This window comes from Alosa sapidissima, chromosome 17 (genome assembly GCF_018492685.1).
Source record: "Alosa sapidissima isolate fAloSap1 chromosome 17, fAloSap1.pri, whole genome shotgun sequence".
In the NCBI taxonomy this organism is placed as follows: domain Eukaryota; kingdom Metazoa; phylum Chordata; class Actinopteri; order Clupeiformes; family Clupeidae; genus Alosa; species Alosa sapidissima.
In genome coordinates, this window is record NC_055973.1 from 21,087,580 (window position 1) to 21,101,618 (window position 14,039).

General features: G+C 44.8%; 1 protein-coding gene across 1 annotated transcript; it reads left to right on the forward strand.

Moving 5' to 3' along the window:
- The first annotated feature begins 280 nt into the window (after positions 1-280).
- Positions 281-4,004, forward strand: LOC121688940 (mucin-2-like). Its single transcript, XM_042068857.1, has 4 exons — positions 281-738; positions 877-992; positions 2,040-2,558; positions 2,898-4,004. Exons 1-4 carry the CDS (start codon positions 360-362, stop codon positions 4,002-4,004), a joined length of 2,121 nt encoding a protein of 706 aa, XP_041924791.1. The 5' UTR covers positions 281-359.
- The last annotated feature ends 10,035 nt before the right edge of the window (positions 4,005-14,039 follow it).

Below are 14,039 nucleotides of genomic sequence, written 5' to 3' on the forward strand. Positions count from 1 at the left end.
AAATACTGTAGGTAGACCGATTTTTGTAATAGTCTGTAATAATAATGTATGCTCCTTGACAAAAAGTTTACTGGGACAGCTTGTCCACTTAGCCTAATTGATGTAGCCTTCCTAAAACCAATGGGCCAGCTGTATCTGTTCAGCTGTTAATGAAATTAAAGAGTAGGCCCAGAGCCCTATAGTAGGTCTTGATTATTTAAGTGTTCAGCTGCATCATCAATTAAAGCCTGATCAGAGGCTTGGTCACTGATCTCATTTCAATTGGTGGTAATTGAGTAGGCCTATTTATAGGCTACTGAAAGAGTTGTGAGACCATGGTTAGTCCAGCTCCCTGGTTGTAGGCTACTACTTTTATAAAAATGAGGCTTGGTTTGTGTTTTGTATTTCTTTACATTGGCCAAACATGTGGTATAAGCCTCGAAATAGTGCAAAGAGACGAGCTGCATCGTAAGGAAAGGTCTGAGAACATTCACACTGGGACAATTACTTTCGGCACAGGGGATATTTCACTTGGTCGAAATCTGGAATATGAGGGACGATCTGTTGGAGAAAACACTGCAGACGATGGCTCTGATAAATTTCAAGCTGACGATCCACATCCTGGCCAGGTGGGTGGACAAAGCGCCACTGAAGACTTTAAGGCTTGGCATCGTATGCAACCAAATTTATTATGTACTAATGACCTCATGGAGTTCTCTGCACAAGGCCCTGGATGTTCTTCACTCCAGTTAAACAGAGGTAAGAAAAGTATTGAATTACTACTTTTTTTTTTTTTTTTTTTTTGCAGTGTACACGATAACTGTCTGTCGACATCAGTAACCTAATTCAGCTGATTCCTTGCAACCCTTGGGACTTTTTTTTTTTTTTTTCTAACAGGTGGCACGCCTCTCTCATTAAGCCAGCTACCAGGAGACTGTGGCTATTCTGTGAAAAGGACTGCAGTGGGCCTTGTGTTTGTCGCCCCATTTGATGGTTGTGATGTTCTAAAATGGGTAAGCTATGGTTTTCATGTCACGTCAGGGGATTTTCTCTTTTAAATTGTCAGGGTGGGAGTAACAGCCGCCCATAGAGATGCCATCAATCACTATGAAACAACTAATTTTCACTCCCTTTAATGATTTATTTTTGACTTTAAAAACAACTACTTAATTACAGAAGCTGTTTACGTAGAAGTGTGTGGATTTAGGTCAATTAAGGAGAGAAGCCTACTGAATTTACCCCTTTTCCCCCCTTTACCTGATTTCCCCTTAACCCCCCCCCCCCCCCCTCCCCCCCCCTTAATCAAGGAATCCCTGAATTAACACCTGAAAATAAAATTAAGATCCTTATTGTCCTTAATCACAAATATAGGGACCCCCCTGAATTGACACCTTAAATGTAAGATTGAGGAAGTTCACACTCGCACATTAAAAAGGCAAGCTCACTTACTGTAACAGTGATCTTGACATATTCTGTTGCCTTCAGGCTTTTTTGTTGGCATACATTTCATGAATCGATTTTAGTAGCTTGAACAGTTAGACTTTCCTGGGTGAAGTCCAATCAACTCACCAGAGGGGTGGAAGCTAATGGTGAACATAATAAAAATTACATACAATTTGGTCCCTTGTAAACAGATATGTGTGCATAGGAGTGTCCTTACTGGTTGTAGATGAAAGGCTCTTAAACCAAAAGTGTTCCTGAAGTTGGGCAAAGGGACCCCAAGCAATTATTTAGCATTTCAATTAATGTGGGACATGTTTCAGTTTTGTTGAGCTAGGTAACCGGAGGGTTGCTGGTTCAAACCTTGACCAGTAGGCATGGCTGAAGTGCCCTTGAGCAAGGCACCTAACCCCTCACTGCTCACCGAGCGCCGCTGTTGCAGGCAGCTCAATGCGCTGGGATTCATGTGCTTCACCTCACTGTGCGTTCACTGTGTGCTGAGTGTTTCACTAATTCACGGATTGGGATAAATGCAGAGACCAAATTTCCCTCACGGGATCAAAAGAGTATATATACTTATACTTAGGTGTATGACTGCATTATTTTATGTCTTCCTCCAGGGAAATAGCCACTTGCTGCAGTTGTTGTGGCACAACAATCCAGTAACCCTCTCCTGCTCTGCATCAAGCTCAGACCAAGTCTCTCCAGTTTTATCCACTACTCCAGCTCCAACCACAGAAGCACCTACCACAGCTGCTGGGCTTCCTCCACAGAATCAACAGTGGATGCCCCCCTTCTTTGGAGGCTACTACCCTGTAATGCCTGTGAAGACTCCCTCTGAAACTACTGTTGCACCAACTACAAAAGCACCTTCCACAGCTGCTGGGCTTCCTCCACAGAATCAACAGTGGATGCCCCCCTTTGGAGGCTACTACCCTGTAATGCCTGTGAAGACTCCCTCTGAAACTACTGTTGCACCTTCCCCCCCTAAAACTACTGTTGCACCTTCCACAGCTGCCGTGCTTCCTCCACAGAAGCAACAGTGGATGCATCCCCTCTTTGGAGGCTACTATCCTGTAATGCCTGTGAAGACTCCCTCTGAAACTACTATTGCACCTCCCCCCCCTGAAACTACTGCTGCACCTTGCCCCCTTAAAACTACTGCTGCACCTTGCCCCCTTAAAACTACTGTTGCACCTTTCCCCCTTAAAACTACTGCTGCACCTTGCCCCCTTAAAACTACTGTTGCACCTTTCCCCCTTAAAACTACTGTTGCACCTTGCCCCCTTAAAACTGCTGCTGCACCTTGCCCCCTTAAAACTACTGTTGCACCTTGCCCCCTTAAAACTACTGTTGCACCTTGCCCCCTTAAAACTACTGTTGCACCTTTCCCCCTTAAAACTACTGCTGCACCTTGCCCCCTTAAAACTACTGCTGCACCTTGCCCCCTTAAAACTACTGTTGCACCAACTACAGAAGCACCTTCCACAGCTGCCGGGCTTCCTCCACAGAAACAGTGGATGCATCCCCTCTTTGGAGGCTACTACCCTGTAATGCCTGTGAAGACTCCCTCTGAAACTACTATTGCACCTCCCCCCCCTGAAACTACTGCTGCACCTTGCCCCCTTAAAACTACTGCTGCACCTTGCCCCCTTAAAACTACTGCTGCACCTTGCCCCCTTAAAACTACTGTTGCACCAACTACAGAAGCACCTTCCACAGATGCAGAGCTTCCTCCACAGAATCCGTGGATGCATCCCCTCTTTGGAGGCTACTACCCTGTAATGCCTGTGAAGACTCCCTCTGAAACTACTATTGCACCTCCCCCCCCTGAAACTACTGCTGCACCAACTACAGAAGCACCTTCCACAGATGCAGAGCTTCCTCCACAGAATCCGTGGATGCATCCCCTCTTTGGAGGCTACTACCCTGTAATGCCTGTGAAGACTCCCTCTGAAACTACTATTGCACCTCCCCCCCCTGAAACTACTGCTGCACCAACTACAGAAGCACCTTCCACAGATGCAGAGCTTCCTCCACAGAATCCGTGGATGCATCCCCTCTTTGGAGGCTACTACCCTGTAATGCCTGTGAAGACTCCCTCTGAAACTACTATTGCACCTCCCCCCCCTGAAACTACTGCTGCACCAACTACAGAAGCACCTTCCACAGATGCAGAGCTTCCTCCACAGAATCCGTGGATGCATCCCCTCTTTGGAGGCTACTACCCTGTAATGCCTGTGAAGACTCCCTCTGAAACTACTATTGCACCTCCCCCCCCTGAAACTACTGCTGCACCAACTACAGAAGCACCTTCCACAGATGCAGAGCTTCCTCCACAGAATCCGTGGATGCATCCCCTCTTTGGAGGCTACTACCCTGTAATGCCTGTGAAGACTCCCTCTGAAACTACTATTGCACCTCCCCCCCCTGAAACTACTGCTGCACCAACTACAGAAGCACCTTCCACAGATGCAGAGCTTCCTCCACAGAATCCGTGGATGCATCCCCTCTTTGGAGGCTACTACCCTGTAATGCCTGTGAAGACTCCCTCTGAAACTACTATTGCACCTCCCCCCCCCTGAAACTACTGCTGCACCAACTACAGAAGCACCTTCCACAGATGCAGAGCTTCCTCCACAGAATCCGTGGATGCATCCCCTCTTTGGAGGCTACTACCCTGTAATGCCTGTGAAAACTCTCTAAAACTACTGTTGCACCAACTACAGAAGCACATTCTAGAGCTTCCACAGAATCAATGTGGAATCAATTCAACAGCACTCCAAAACCATTCCCTACTCAACTTTTTATTTTCCAACTCTTTATTCCAATATGTGTCATTTAATGCATATATTAAAAAGTGTATTTGGAATTTAGTTGTCCGAGATCATTTGTTCCAAGTTGCTTGTCGAGTGGTTTTACTGACTACTTGTCTCATGGTTTAGCCAAAACTGAAAGTTTAAAATTCTACTGCCATATTGCTTATGTGTGCATGATGATGATCAAGGTTTTAACACAATCCAAATTGACTCTGTTTCTACTCAAATGTGCCACAGGCAAGGATAAGGGCTTTGGGAGTCTGTACTCATCCTTCAAATTTTGTTTAGCTCAGTTTTTCTTCAGATAAAGAGAACCGATGGTCCTGCACTGATATCTGCAACACATAAGCAAGTAAATAAAGCTTTGGTGTCGAGTGTTCTAAGATTATACTACAATTGGATTCTTTGGAATTATGTATTTGTTTCTGATTGGCCAAGAGATGTTCCATGAGTTGGTTTTTTTCTTTCATAAAGATGTATTAATCACTTACATCAAAATATATACAATAAAAAGTCCTTGATCAGTGAAGTTAACTTAACTATTTTTTTTTTTTCTTTCTTGGGGGAAAAATGATGTAAAACAGTATGTACAATGTAAAATAGTTTATTTGGTCTACACTACTTAATTTTAATGTCAGTCATAATGGTGGGACTTGTGAAAAGTTTGAGAACCACTGTTCTAGGGGGTTTAAGCATACTCTCCACAGAATGCAATAAGCCTGCTGGATGTCCTTGGGCCTTTTGTAGGCATGGGTGACATGCACCAACAACTACCGCTGATCACCAATCCCTGAGCACTCTCGGGGATATACCTCTGCGTTATCATTGGTTGGATGTCAGTGGTTCAGAGTTCAAATTATCAATATACACTGCTCAAAAAAATTGTTTTTCAAAACATTTTTTGAAACCTTCCACCCTTTTTTCCATTCTCAAGCTACATTCACAGAATGTCTGACAGTTCTTTCAAAACAAAAGTTTTACTTGTGCTCAGAACCAAACAGTGTCAATTTCAACAATTTTTTGAGCAGTATATTTGTTAAACAGATCCATGTCATTAATATAGTTGCATGGGGAGAGGTCTGACAACATATTTAAAATAGCTCACTCTGCCTTTGTGTGCTTGGCCCTTGATTAAAAAAACAGGCAGCTGCAAGCCTCACCACAATTTCAAATATATTCACACTGTAAAGTATCAAATATGCAATTAGCCATGCCTGAACATATGAAGGGTTCAGATGCAAAAGCCTCTAAATGCCACCTATGTCAAAAATGAGATAAAGATGGTGAGGGGATGCGCTCCACACATAGTATACGCTAATCAAATAATTTAACTTCTAAACCCACTAAATACCACTCTCTTCCTGGTCTGAAATATCGATTTATAGGCAAAAACCTATAGGAGCCTGAATTTAAATGCTCATTTAAAAGAAAAGTGGTCAGACGGATTTAGAGGGTTTTGCATCTGAACTCTTCATATACTGGTAGGTTTTCCAGTGTTCTCTGAAATACACCATGAAGACACGACTTTGCACACAGCAAAAAAATGCTGTTTGCTCAGGATAAATTAGATACAATCAGACTTGTTACACCTACACACACACACACACACAAACAAACCCACACGCATACAGATGCCTAAACACACACACACACAGATATTCATAGACACACGCAAATGCCCACACACACACACACACTGGCACACAAGTACACATGCACGCACGAACACAAACACAAACAAGCACACGCACACATGCACACAAACACCTCTGCATGAAGTAAGCCCAGTTGACTATTGAGAAAAGGCGCCTATAACCATCAACAAAGGGACACAGCCTGAACGTCTGATCAAAACATATACAATTTAAGCCTACAGTGATATGTTTATGTTACGTGAAAAGCCTAATTGCTTAGCCTAATTGTAGGCAACCATTTTTTCTGTGAGGCCTGGTCGCAATTTTCCCACAACAGTAGCGCTGGAAAATAGCAACGTTGAGCTCCCCCACATTGAAACAGATCTGCACGCTGCAGCCAGTCTATGAACATAGTCCTATTTCGCCCAGGGCGCAGGATTACCTTCCGCCGGCCCTGTTGTCGACAGCACCAGGGCCGCAGGATTGCCTTCCGCCGGCCCTGTTGTTGACAGCATCAGGGCCGCAGGTCTCTCCCCTCACTGGGGTGAACAGACATGCAGCATTATGTTCGACATCCCAAACTGATTAACAGCTTCAAGCAGCATCACGCAGAATTTATCACTAAGTGTCAGAGCTTGTTCAGCCGAGATGCTTTTCAATTGCAGCTGAAAATGCAGTCAGTTCTGCCCCTCAGTTCTGCCCCTCTCTCTCTCTCCACCCCTCTCTCTCTCTCTCCACCCCTCTCTTTCTTCTGCCTTTATCACACGCTCCCTTCTTTCTTCCGCGGCAGGGAAAATGCATTAACTATTAGGCTGCACAGGGCTGATGCTGAACAGGGAGATGGAATGTTGCCTGATGCAAACATACTCGCACAGCGACTGGTTTGGGAGCGTGTGTGTGTGTGTTTTTTGTGTGAGATAGAGAGAGTGCGTGCATGCCTGTGTGTTTTGTGTTTATATGTGAGTGTGAATGTGTGTGCATGTGTGTGTGTGTGTGTGTGTGTGTGTGTGTGTGTGTGTGTGTGTGTATGTGTGTGTGTATGTGTGTGTGTCACTGTGTGTGTGTCCAGACTGATTCATTCCTGTTGAATATTTAGCAGCTCTGTCCCAGCCCACTGCGCTCAGGTTGACTGGGATGAGGGCGAGATATTGAGCCGCTCATGAGGGAGCTGGTAAATCACACACACACACACCCTCTCTCTCTCTCACACAAACACACAAACACACACACACACACACACAGTCACATACAGTACATACACATCTTCACACACAGTAACACACACATGTATACTTTTATATAAATACACGTCCAAGCGTGCATACACACACACAAACACATACACACAGTAGCTGAGATAACATAGAACAGAACAGATTTCAACACTTCGCAAGGGTTTCACGGCATTCCAAAGCTATCCTGCTCACCCAGAGAGAGAGAGAATGAGAGAGCATAAGAGAGAGAGAGAGAGAGAGAGAGAGAGAGAGAATATTTCAGGCTTGCGGATGCTGCAGACCTTCTGTGATTGCAGAGAATCTCATCTCTCCTCAGATGGGTTGTGACCCTGTGGACATCCTGGACCTTCAACATCATGTTGATGTCTGATCCCCTAAAGCTGCTTGGACGCACGCACGCACGCACGCACGCACGCGCGTTGATGTCTAATCCCCTGGAGCTGCCATGCGCTGCCTGGGGTGAGGAGAGCTCTCCTCTCTGGTAATGAGGTAGCAAAGCTCAGAGTTTCATTAAAATACATCCACGGGCACAGACAAATACACACACACACTCACTCACTCTCTCTCTCTGTCTCTCTGTCTCTCTCTCTCTCTCTCACACACACACACAAGCTACTCTTATAAATCTTTACACTAAGACTATATCCACATAAAAGGCATAACAGCAAACATAAACAGGGGGATATTATTCAAAAGGCCTTCTTCAAAAACTAATAGAATAGCCCACTGATGCCCCCCACAGAAAGAGAGAGATGAGGAAATGAGTAGATTCCTCTCATCATGCCACAACAACACCGCTGACAATCACCTCTTAATTAGCAGCTATTACCTTTTCATTCGGACATTCAGACACACACACACACACACACCATTATCAGCTTCACAGACTAGCGCTGGCGTTAATGTGATTGTGTGAGGGGTTGGAATCAGCACTCACACACATGTGCTGATTATTATTATAAGAGAATTTTAGAACCTTGAATTGTTGTGGAATGGAATCTTATGTTAGAATGTTCAAAAACCCACACCTTTAAGGTTTAAGGTGCTCAACATAGGCTACATACCCTGCAGCTTTGGCTTTCCCATAGTTTCACCGGCATTTATTAGTCTGGGGAAGGGCCACACCCACTGGAGCTTAGGTGTCCCACATTAGGCAGTGTCCCACAATAGGACAATTTAGTATACCTTTCTAGCCCACTAATCTGCCATTTGTGATATGTCTGTCAGTGTTTGCTATGACTGTGAGCAGATTCTGCCATCACCTGTTTTGTGGTCTTGACTAAGAGGCTTGATTCCTGTAGGTTTGAATGGGACACACACATGTGTGAGGTGATCCCTCATTCTAATACTATAACACAAAAAGCACAGCAATTAAACCATCTGAACACCTCCTTCCAGACCACGAGTGCCTTTGGGAGCCATGCACACTCATACACTCATGTCCAATTCTTTCCGAGTCACTCCTGCTGTTTTGGGCAAGTATGGGAGGCAATAAATACCCCCTGCAATTAATACCCAACTAGGGGCAGCTGCATCGATAGCAGGACTGCATTGTACGGATTGGAAATCAATCATGGAAGTGGGCATATACTGTGTGTGTTTGCGTGTGTGTGTGGGCAAAATTGATTCAAGATTAATTGATAATACAGCAATTAGCTACAGTCAAGCTATTTATTAATTTCTGATTGAACGAGAGGCATTCTATATCTACATCCCCACTCAACCTCTTAGTAATCACTCCACATTTTGTATTAAATTGTCCAACGCAAACATTCCATACATACAAACCAAGAGAGCATTCATTTCTTAACATCACATTTGACAGTTATTGAATTAAACAGAGTAGGCTGAATGTCCAGATTAATGTGATAAGCACGTAAACAAATTACTGCCTTTCTCACCAACTTGGCAGCAGGGTGACATTTTCCTTTGATTGACAACAAGATGCCAATACTAAATTGGAACTAATTGTGGCGGTGCAGGCATATAGAAAACTCACTAATGAGGAAAACTCCATTTGATGTCTTTGAACTTGATTGGTTGTAAGTGGAACTGTTATATAATAGCAATATGGCAAGGATAAGTCCACAGCGGTGGTTCGGCCGTAGGCACAAGGCCCGAGGCCAAGATTCATCCTGGAGCAGAGATAAGAATCTCCATAACACACACAGACACACGCAGGAGTCACTGATGAAACAAACATGGGTGTGTGAGGATACAAAACATGCACAGGATGAACTGGGAGCTATTGACCAGTACTGAAGACCTGTGCTTGTTTTTTGGTTTGTTTATTTCTGGAACTTTCTGAGGAAGTGTCCTCTCTGTGCACGACCTCGTTGACCCTGGAGATGGTCTCTGGCTGGCTGTAAGCTCTGAGTGAATGCAGGGTTTGTGTCCCTACAGAGAGTAGAGTGTGTGTGTGTGTGTGTGTGTGTGAGTGACAGGACACCAGCTCCTCTCTCCTCTTCCTCCTCTTCACCTTTCTCACGCCCTGTCATCTCCTCCTCTACCACACCCTCCCTCAGTGTGTGTGTGTGTGTATGCATAATTGACAGGATCACATGCCGAGTGTGACAATCAATTATCCCGCTCCTTTCAGTCGACCACCGCCTTAATTGCAACTTGTCTTCAGGAGAGCAGAGGGAGCAGAATAGAGGAACAGGGCAGAGAACAGAGCCATTTCCCAGCCAAAGCCCTTTATCCCCCAAGGACACACACACACGCGCCGAGACTAACAATCACTTAAAAAGGCACCTGTAGGGGGTGCTGTGGCACAACTGGCTGCAGCACCTGTGCCACAGTTGGGCCCAGGTGCCCATGGTGTCCCTGGTTCAAATTCGACTCGGGTTATTTCCCATCTCAGCCCATCTCTCCAGCCCACTTCCTGTCCATCTTCTCACTGTCCTTTGAGATAAGGGGAAAAAAACATACTTAACCTGTAAGAGGAGTGAATTATTTTCCTAGTTCCTTCTAGAATTCTACACAAACAATCTCAAAATCAACAATTTCAATGTTCAACCACCCCGGATGATTCAGATATGATGCTAACCTGCGGACCTTATACTGACCTTATACGGACCTTATATGTGTGAAAGACATACATGCACATGCATTACAGAAACTCCGTGTTGTTGTTGAGTGAGGGGTGGGGGCTCGTAGAGTTCACAAGAGGCGAGATATGACGCAGAATATATGTGGCCGCTGTCACAGCTGCTGTTTGTTTACAAAGTGTATGCATTATGTAGGCTAAAGAAGAAAAATGTATTGTGCGTAGGCTAATACTTGAAGTAGTCACGTAAGTGCACATACTTGAAACTGACCTAAAGTATTTGTATGTGCTTCAAATAAACACATTTATCTGTTTTCAACGTTATGTAGCAGAATTACTTGGCTATGGAACCCCAAATCTGGTTTGCGTTGGAGAGAGCATGCACAAACTGTATGGTACCTTCATGGTAATCATATGGCCATCCTATACAACGTTTTTAAGCAACAAACAAAATACTAACATAACAGTGAAGTGGTTCGTTTTTTCATGGTTTATTTTTTCAAAAAGCATCCTCTCCCCATGTGTCTATTGCATTTACGTAAGGAGCTTGGAACAAAGTTGGGTTTTCTTCGTTTTCATTTTCTCTAGGCATATTTATGCTCAACAAATATCGGGGATTTGTCGGGGATATATTGCGATGCAGTTGTAGGCTACATCAACGTGTCTCTTGCCGTTCCCTTCATGTGTTCTATCACAATGCTGTCCGCCCTCATGGACAGTAGCTCCATGTCCATGTCTGCATCTTTCCAGGTCGGAGATTTTCTAGACAGCACTATGCCACTCCATCATGACACTGGCATTTAAGTCAGATTTAACCACATGGACGCACAAAAGAAACGTCACCGACACGCCCTCTCACTAGGTGTGAATTTTAACCGCATGTTCTACGCTTCGTTTAGACACAGCACATTTACATAATGTCCGGAGGAAATACTAGGGGGGAAGCAGTAGAACAACCAGCTAAGTTCGGACTTCCATATGACCGTTTAACATCAGCAGAACCTCCGGTCTTACACGTATGTCTGAAAGCCCTAATTGTGAACCTAAGAGTCCATACCTGTAGACCCTGCAATTCCTATGTCACAAATGCAGGGAATGGATTTCACAGGAGCAGAGACTCTCTTGCGTTCAGAGAGAGACATGTGAGAGGGCTTCTAAAGGGGGGATAAACACATCTCTGGATTCATCCAACAGAAATACAGAAATAGTCTGTAATTGGGAGATGTTTTGAGAGACACACATCATTAATTTTGCATTTCCTGGAAACAGCCTTTAACAGTCCTTTATAACTGATGACAAATACACTAATGGTCGTGTTGAGAGCAAAGAGAAAATCGACTATGTGTATTTCTATTTATTTCTTCTTTATCTGTAGCTAATACAACGTTTTAAAAAAGCCATACTCCCATTACTGTGTGTGTGTGTGTACACATGTATATCAGTCAGTGTGTGTGCACGCGTGTATCATTGTGTGTGTGTGTGTGTGTGTGTGTGTGTGTGTGTGTGTGTGTGTGTGTGTGTGTGTGTGTGTGTTGTATGTGTGCTGTGTGTTGCTCTGATTCTTACTGACTGATGTTTGCATCACTAACAGAACAGGACTGTTGATGGTGACAGTGACCGGAGAGGGACAGTGACCGCATGATGATGCATCACACATCGACCTCCACAGCCACCAACACCCCCTACAGTACCTCCTCCCTAGAGCAAGCGTCGTCATTATACACAATCGACAGCTAAGAGTGTGAGTGTGTGTGTGTGTGTGTGTGTGTGGCAACAGAACCGGTGTGAGTAAAGAGTCTGACGTGTGCTTACTAGTAATGCGTTTGTGTGTGTGTGTGTGTGTGTGTGTGTGTGTTTGTGTGTGTGTATGTCTGAGTGTGAATGGGTGAATATAGCTTGAGTCCTCTGATAGCTGGCATGTCTCCAAGCTTCCACTAGCTTAAGATATCCTCATTCACCCCATCAGATGACACTTCTCTGTGTGTGTTTGTGTTTGTGTGTGTGTTTGTGCCGATCTGATTCTTCCTGACTATCTGGACGTGCATGACCAATGTAACAGGAGCAGGGACAGCAGGGAGTGTGGAATGATGTGGTAATAAGTTCGTGTGTGTGTGTATGTGTGTGAGTGTGTGTGTATGTGTGTGTTTATATGTATATGTGAGTGTGTGTTAGTGTGTGTGTGTGTGTGTGAGAGAGAGAGAGAGAGAGAGAGAGAGAGAGAGAGAGAGTGGTGATAGAGCTGATGTGCACAGAGAGAGTTTTTCATTGAGGAGACAGGGATGGATTCAGACACCTGCTACAGTCATCTCCACACACTCCATTTCAACATGTCCTGGAGAGAGAGAGACACCGTGTGTGTGTGTGTGTGTGTGTGTGTGGCGTCAATTGAGAGACAGGAACTGTATTAATTCAGATGGAGTCAGTTGGAGTTCCATGTTGCAAGAAAGAACAGCCTGATCTGATCTGATCTGATGGGAGGGCAGATGGAAAGATACAAGTGACATGCATGCTTACCAGTGTGTGTGTGTGTGTGTGTGTGTGTGTGTGTGTGTGTGTGTGTGTGTGTCAATGTGATATTGGGTGAATATAGCCAGAGTCCTCTGATAGCTGGCATTTACCCAAGCTTCTACTAGACTTAGATATCCTCATTCACCCCATCAGATGACACTTCTGTGTACTAGTGTGTATGTGCATGTGTGCGTGCGGATATATGTGCATTTGTGTGTGTGTGTGTGTGTGTGTGTGTTTGTGACTGAGGTGGCCTCATTGTGCCAGTCCTCTGGCAGCCCTTCTCTTTGTTTCGGTCAGAAGGGCACAGACAGAGAGACGGGCACACACAGGGCACCATCATCTATCAAGACACACACACACACACACTCCATCTCTCTCTCTCACACACACACACACACAGACAAACACACTCTCTCACACACACACACAAACACACACACTCCCTCTCTCTCTCTCTCTCTCTCACACACACACACAGAGACACACACACAGACACACACACACACACACAAATAAACATTGCATAAGGGCATTAACAACTTACCCCCCCCCCCCCCCCCCACACACACACACACACACACATACAGACACAGAGAGAGAGATAGAGAGACGGAGAAATGCAAACCAGTTCTCTCTGAAAGGAGTAAATGTATTGAATTGATCAATTAGGTTGCCCTGTCTCATCACTTTATCAGGGAGAGATGAAGAGACTAATGAGACACGCACACACACACACACACACACACACACACACACACACACACACACACACACACACACACACACACAGACACACACACACCTCACATATAGCACTTGTGACACCCCAGCTCTACCGTGCTGGGTCTTCCTCTTTCTCCCTGACTTTGTGTGTGGCTTGATCTTGTCTGTTCCTGTCTTGGCCTGAAGGAGGAGCTGTGGAGGTTCTATCAAGGTGGCTAATTGATGGCCTAATTGGAGGGTGTATATAATCAGTGGTCTCCAGTTGGTTCCCGCTCTGACACTGCAATCACGAGCACACTCCTGGCAGGGCTGGCAGCAGAGCTGATCCTTTACTTTTGCACTACCCATTCACATGCTGACCAACACATCAGTTTTGCTTTTCCTTACACATACTGACTTTGTAAATATATCAGTTAATAAATATACTTTTGTTTAAAATATACTTCGGTGTGGTCTCCCCTTCATGTCGTGCTCACTCCGAGCCAAGTGGTCGCGACACACTACACACACAGATGACACTCGGCTCTGCTGAAACCTTGAAACCTCATTGTAATTCTGACAGGAATTTAAGATGACATTGTCACTGAGTGGGTCTGCCACATCATGTGTATGTCAGTTTGTGTGTGTCTCTGACTCTCTACTAGTTGGT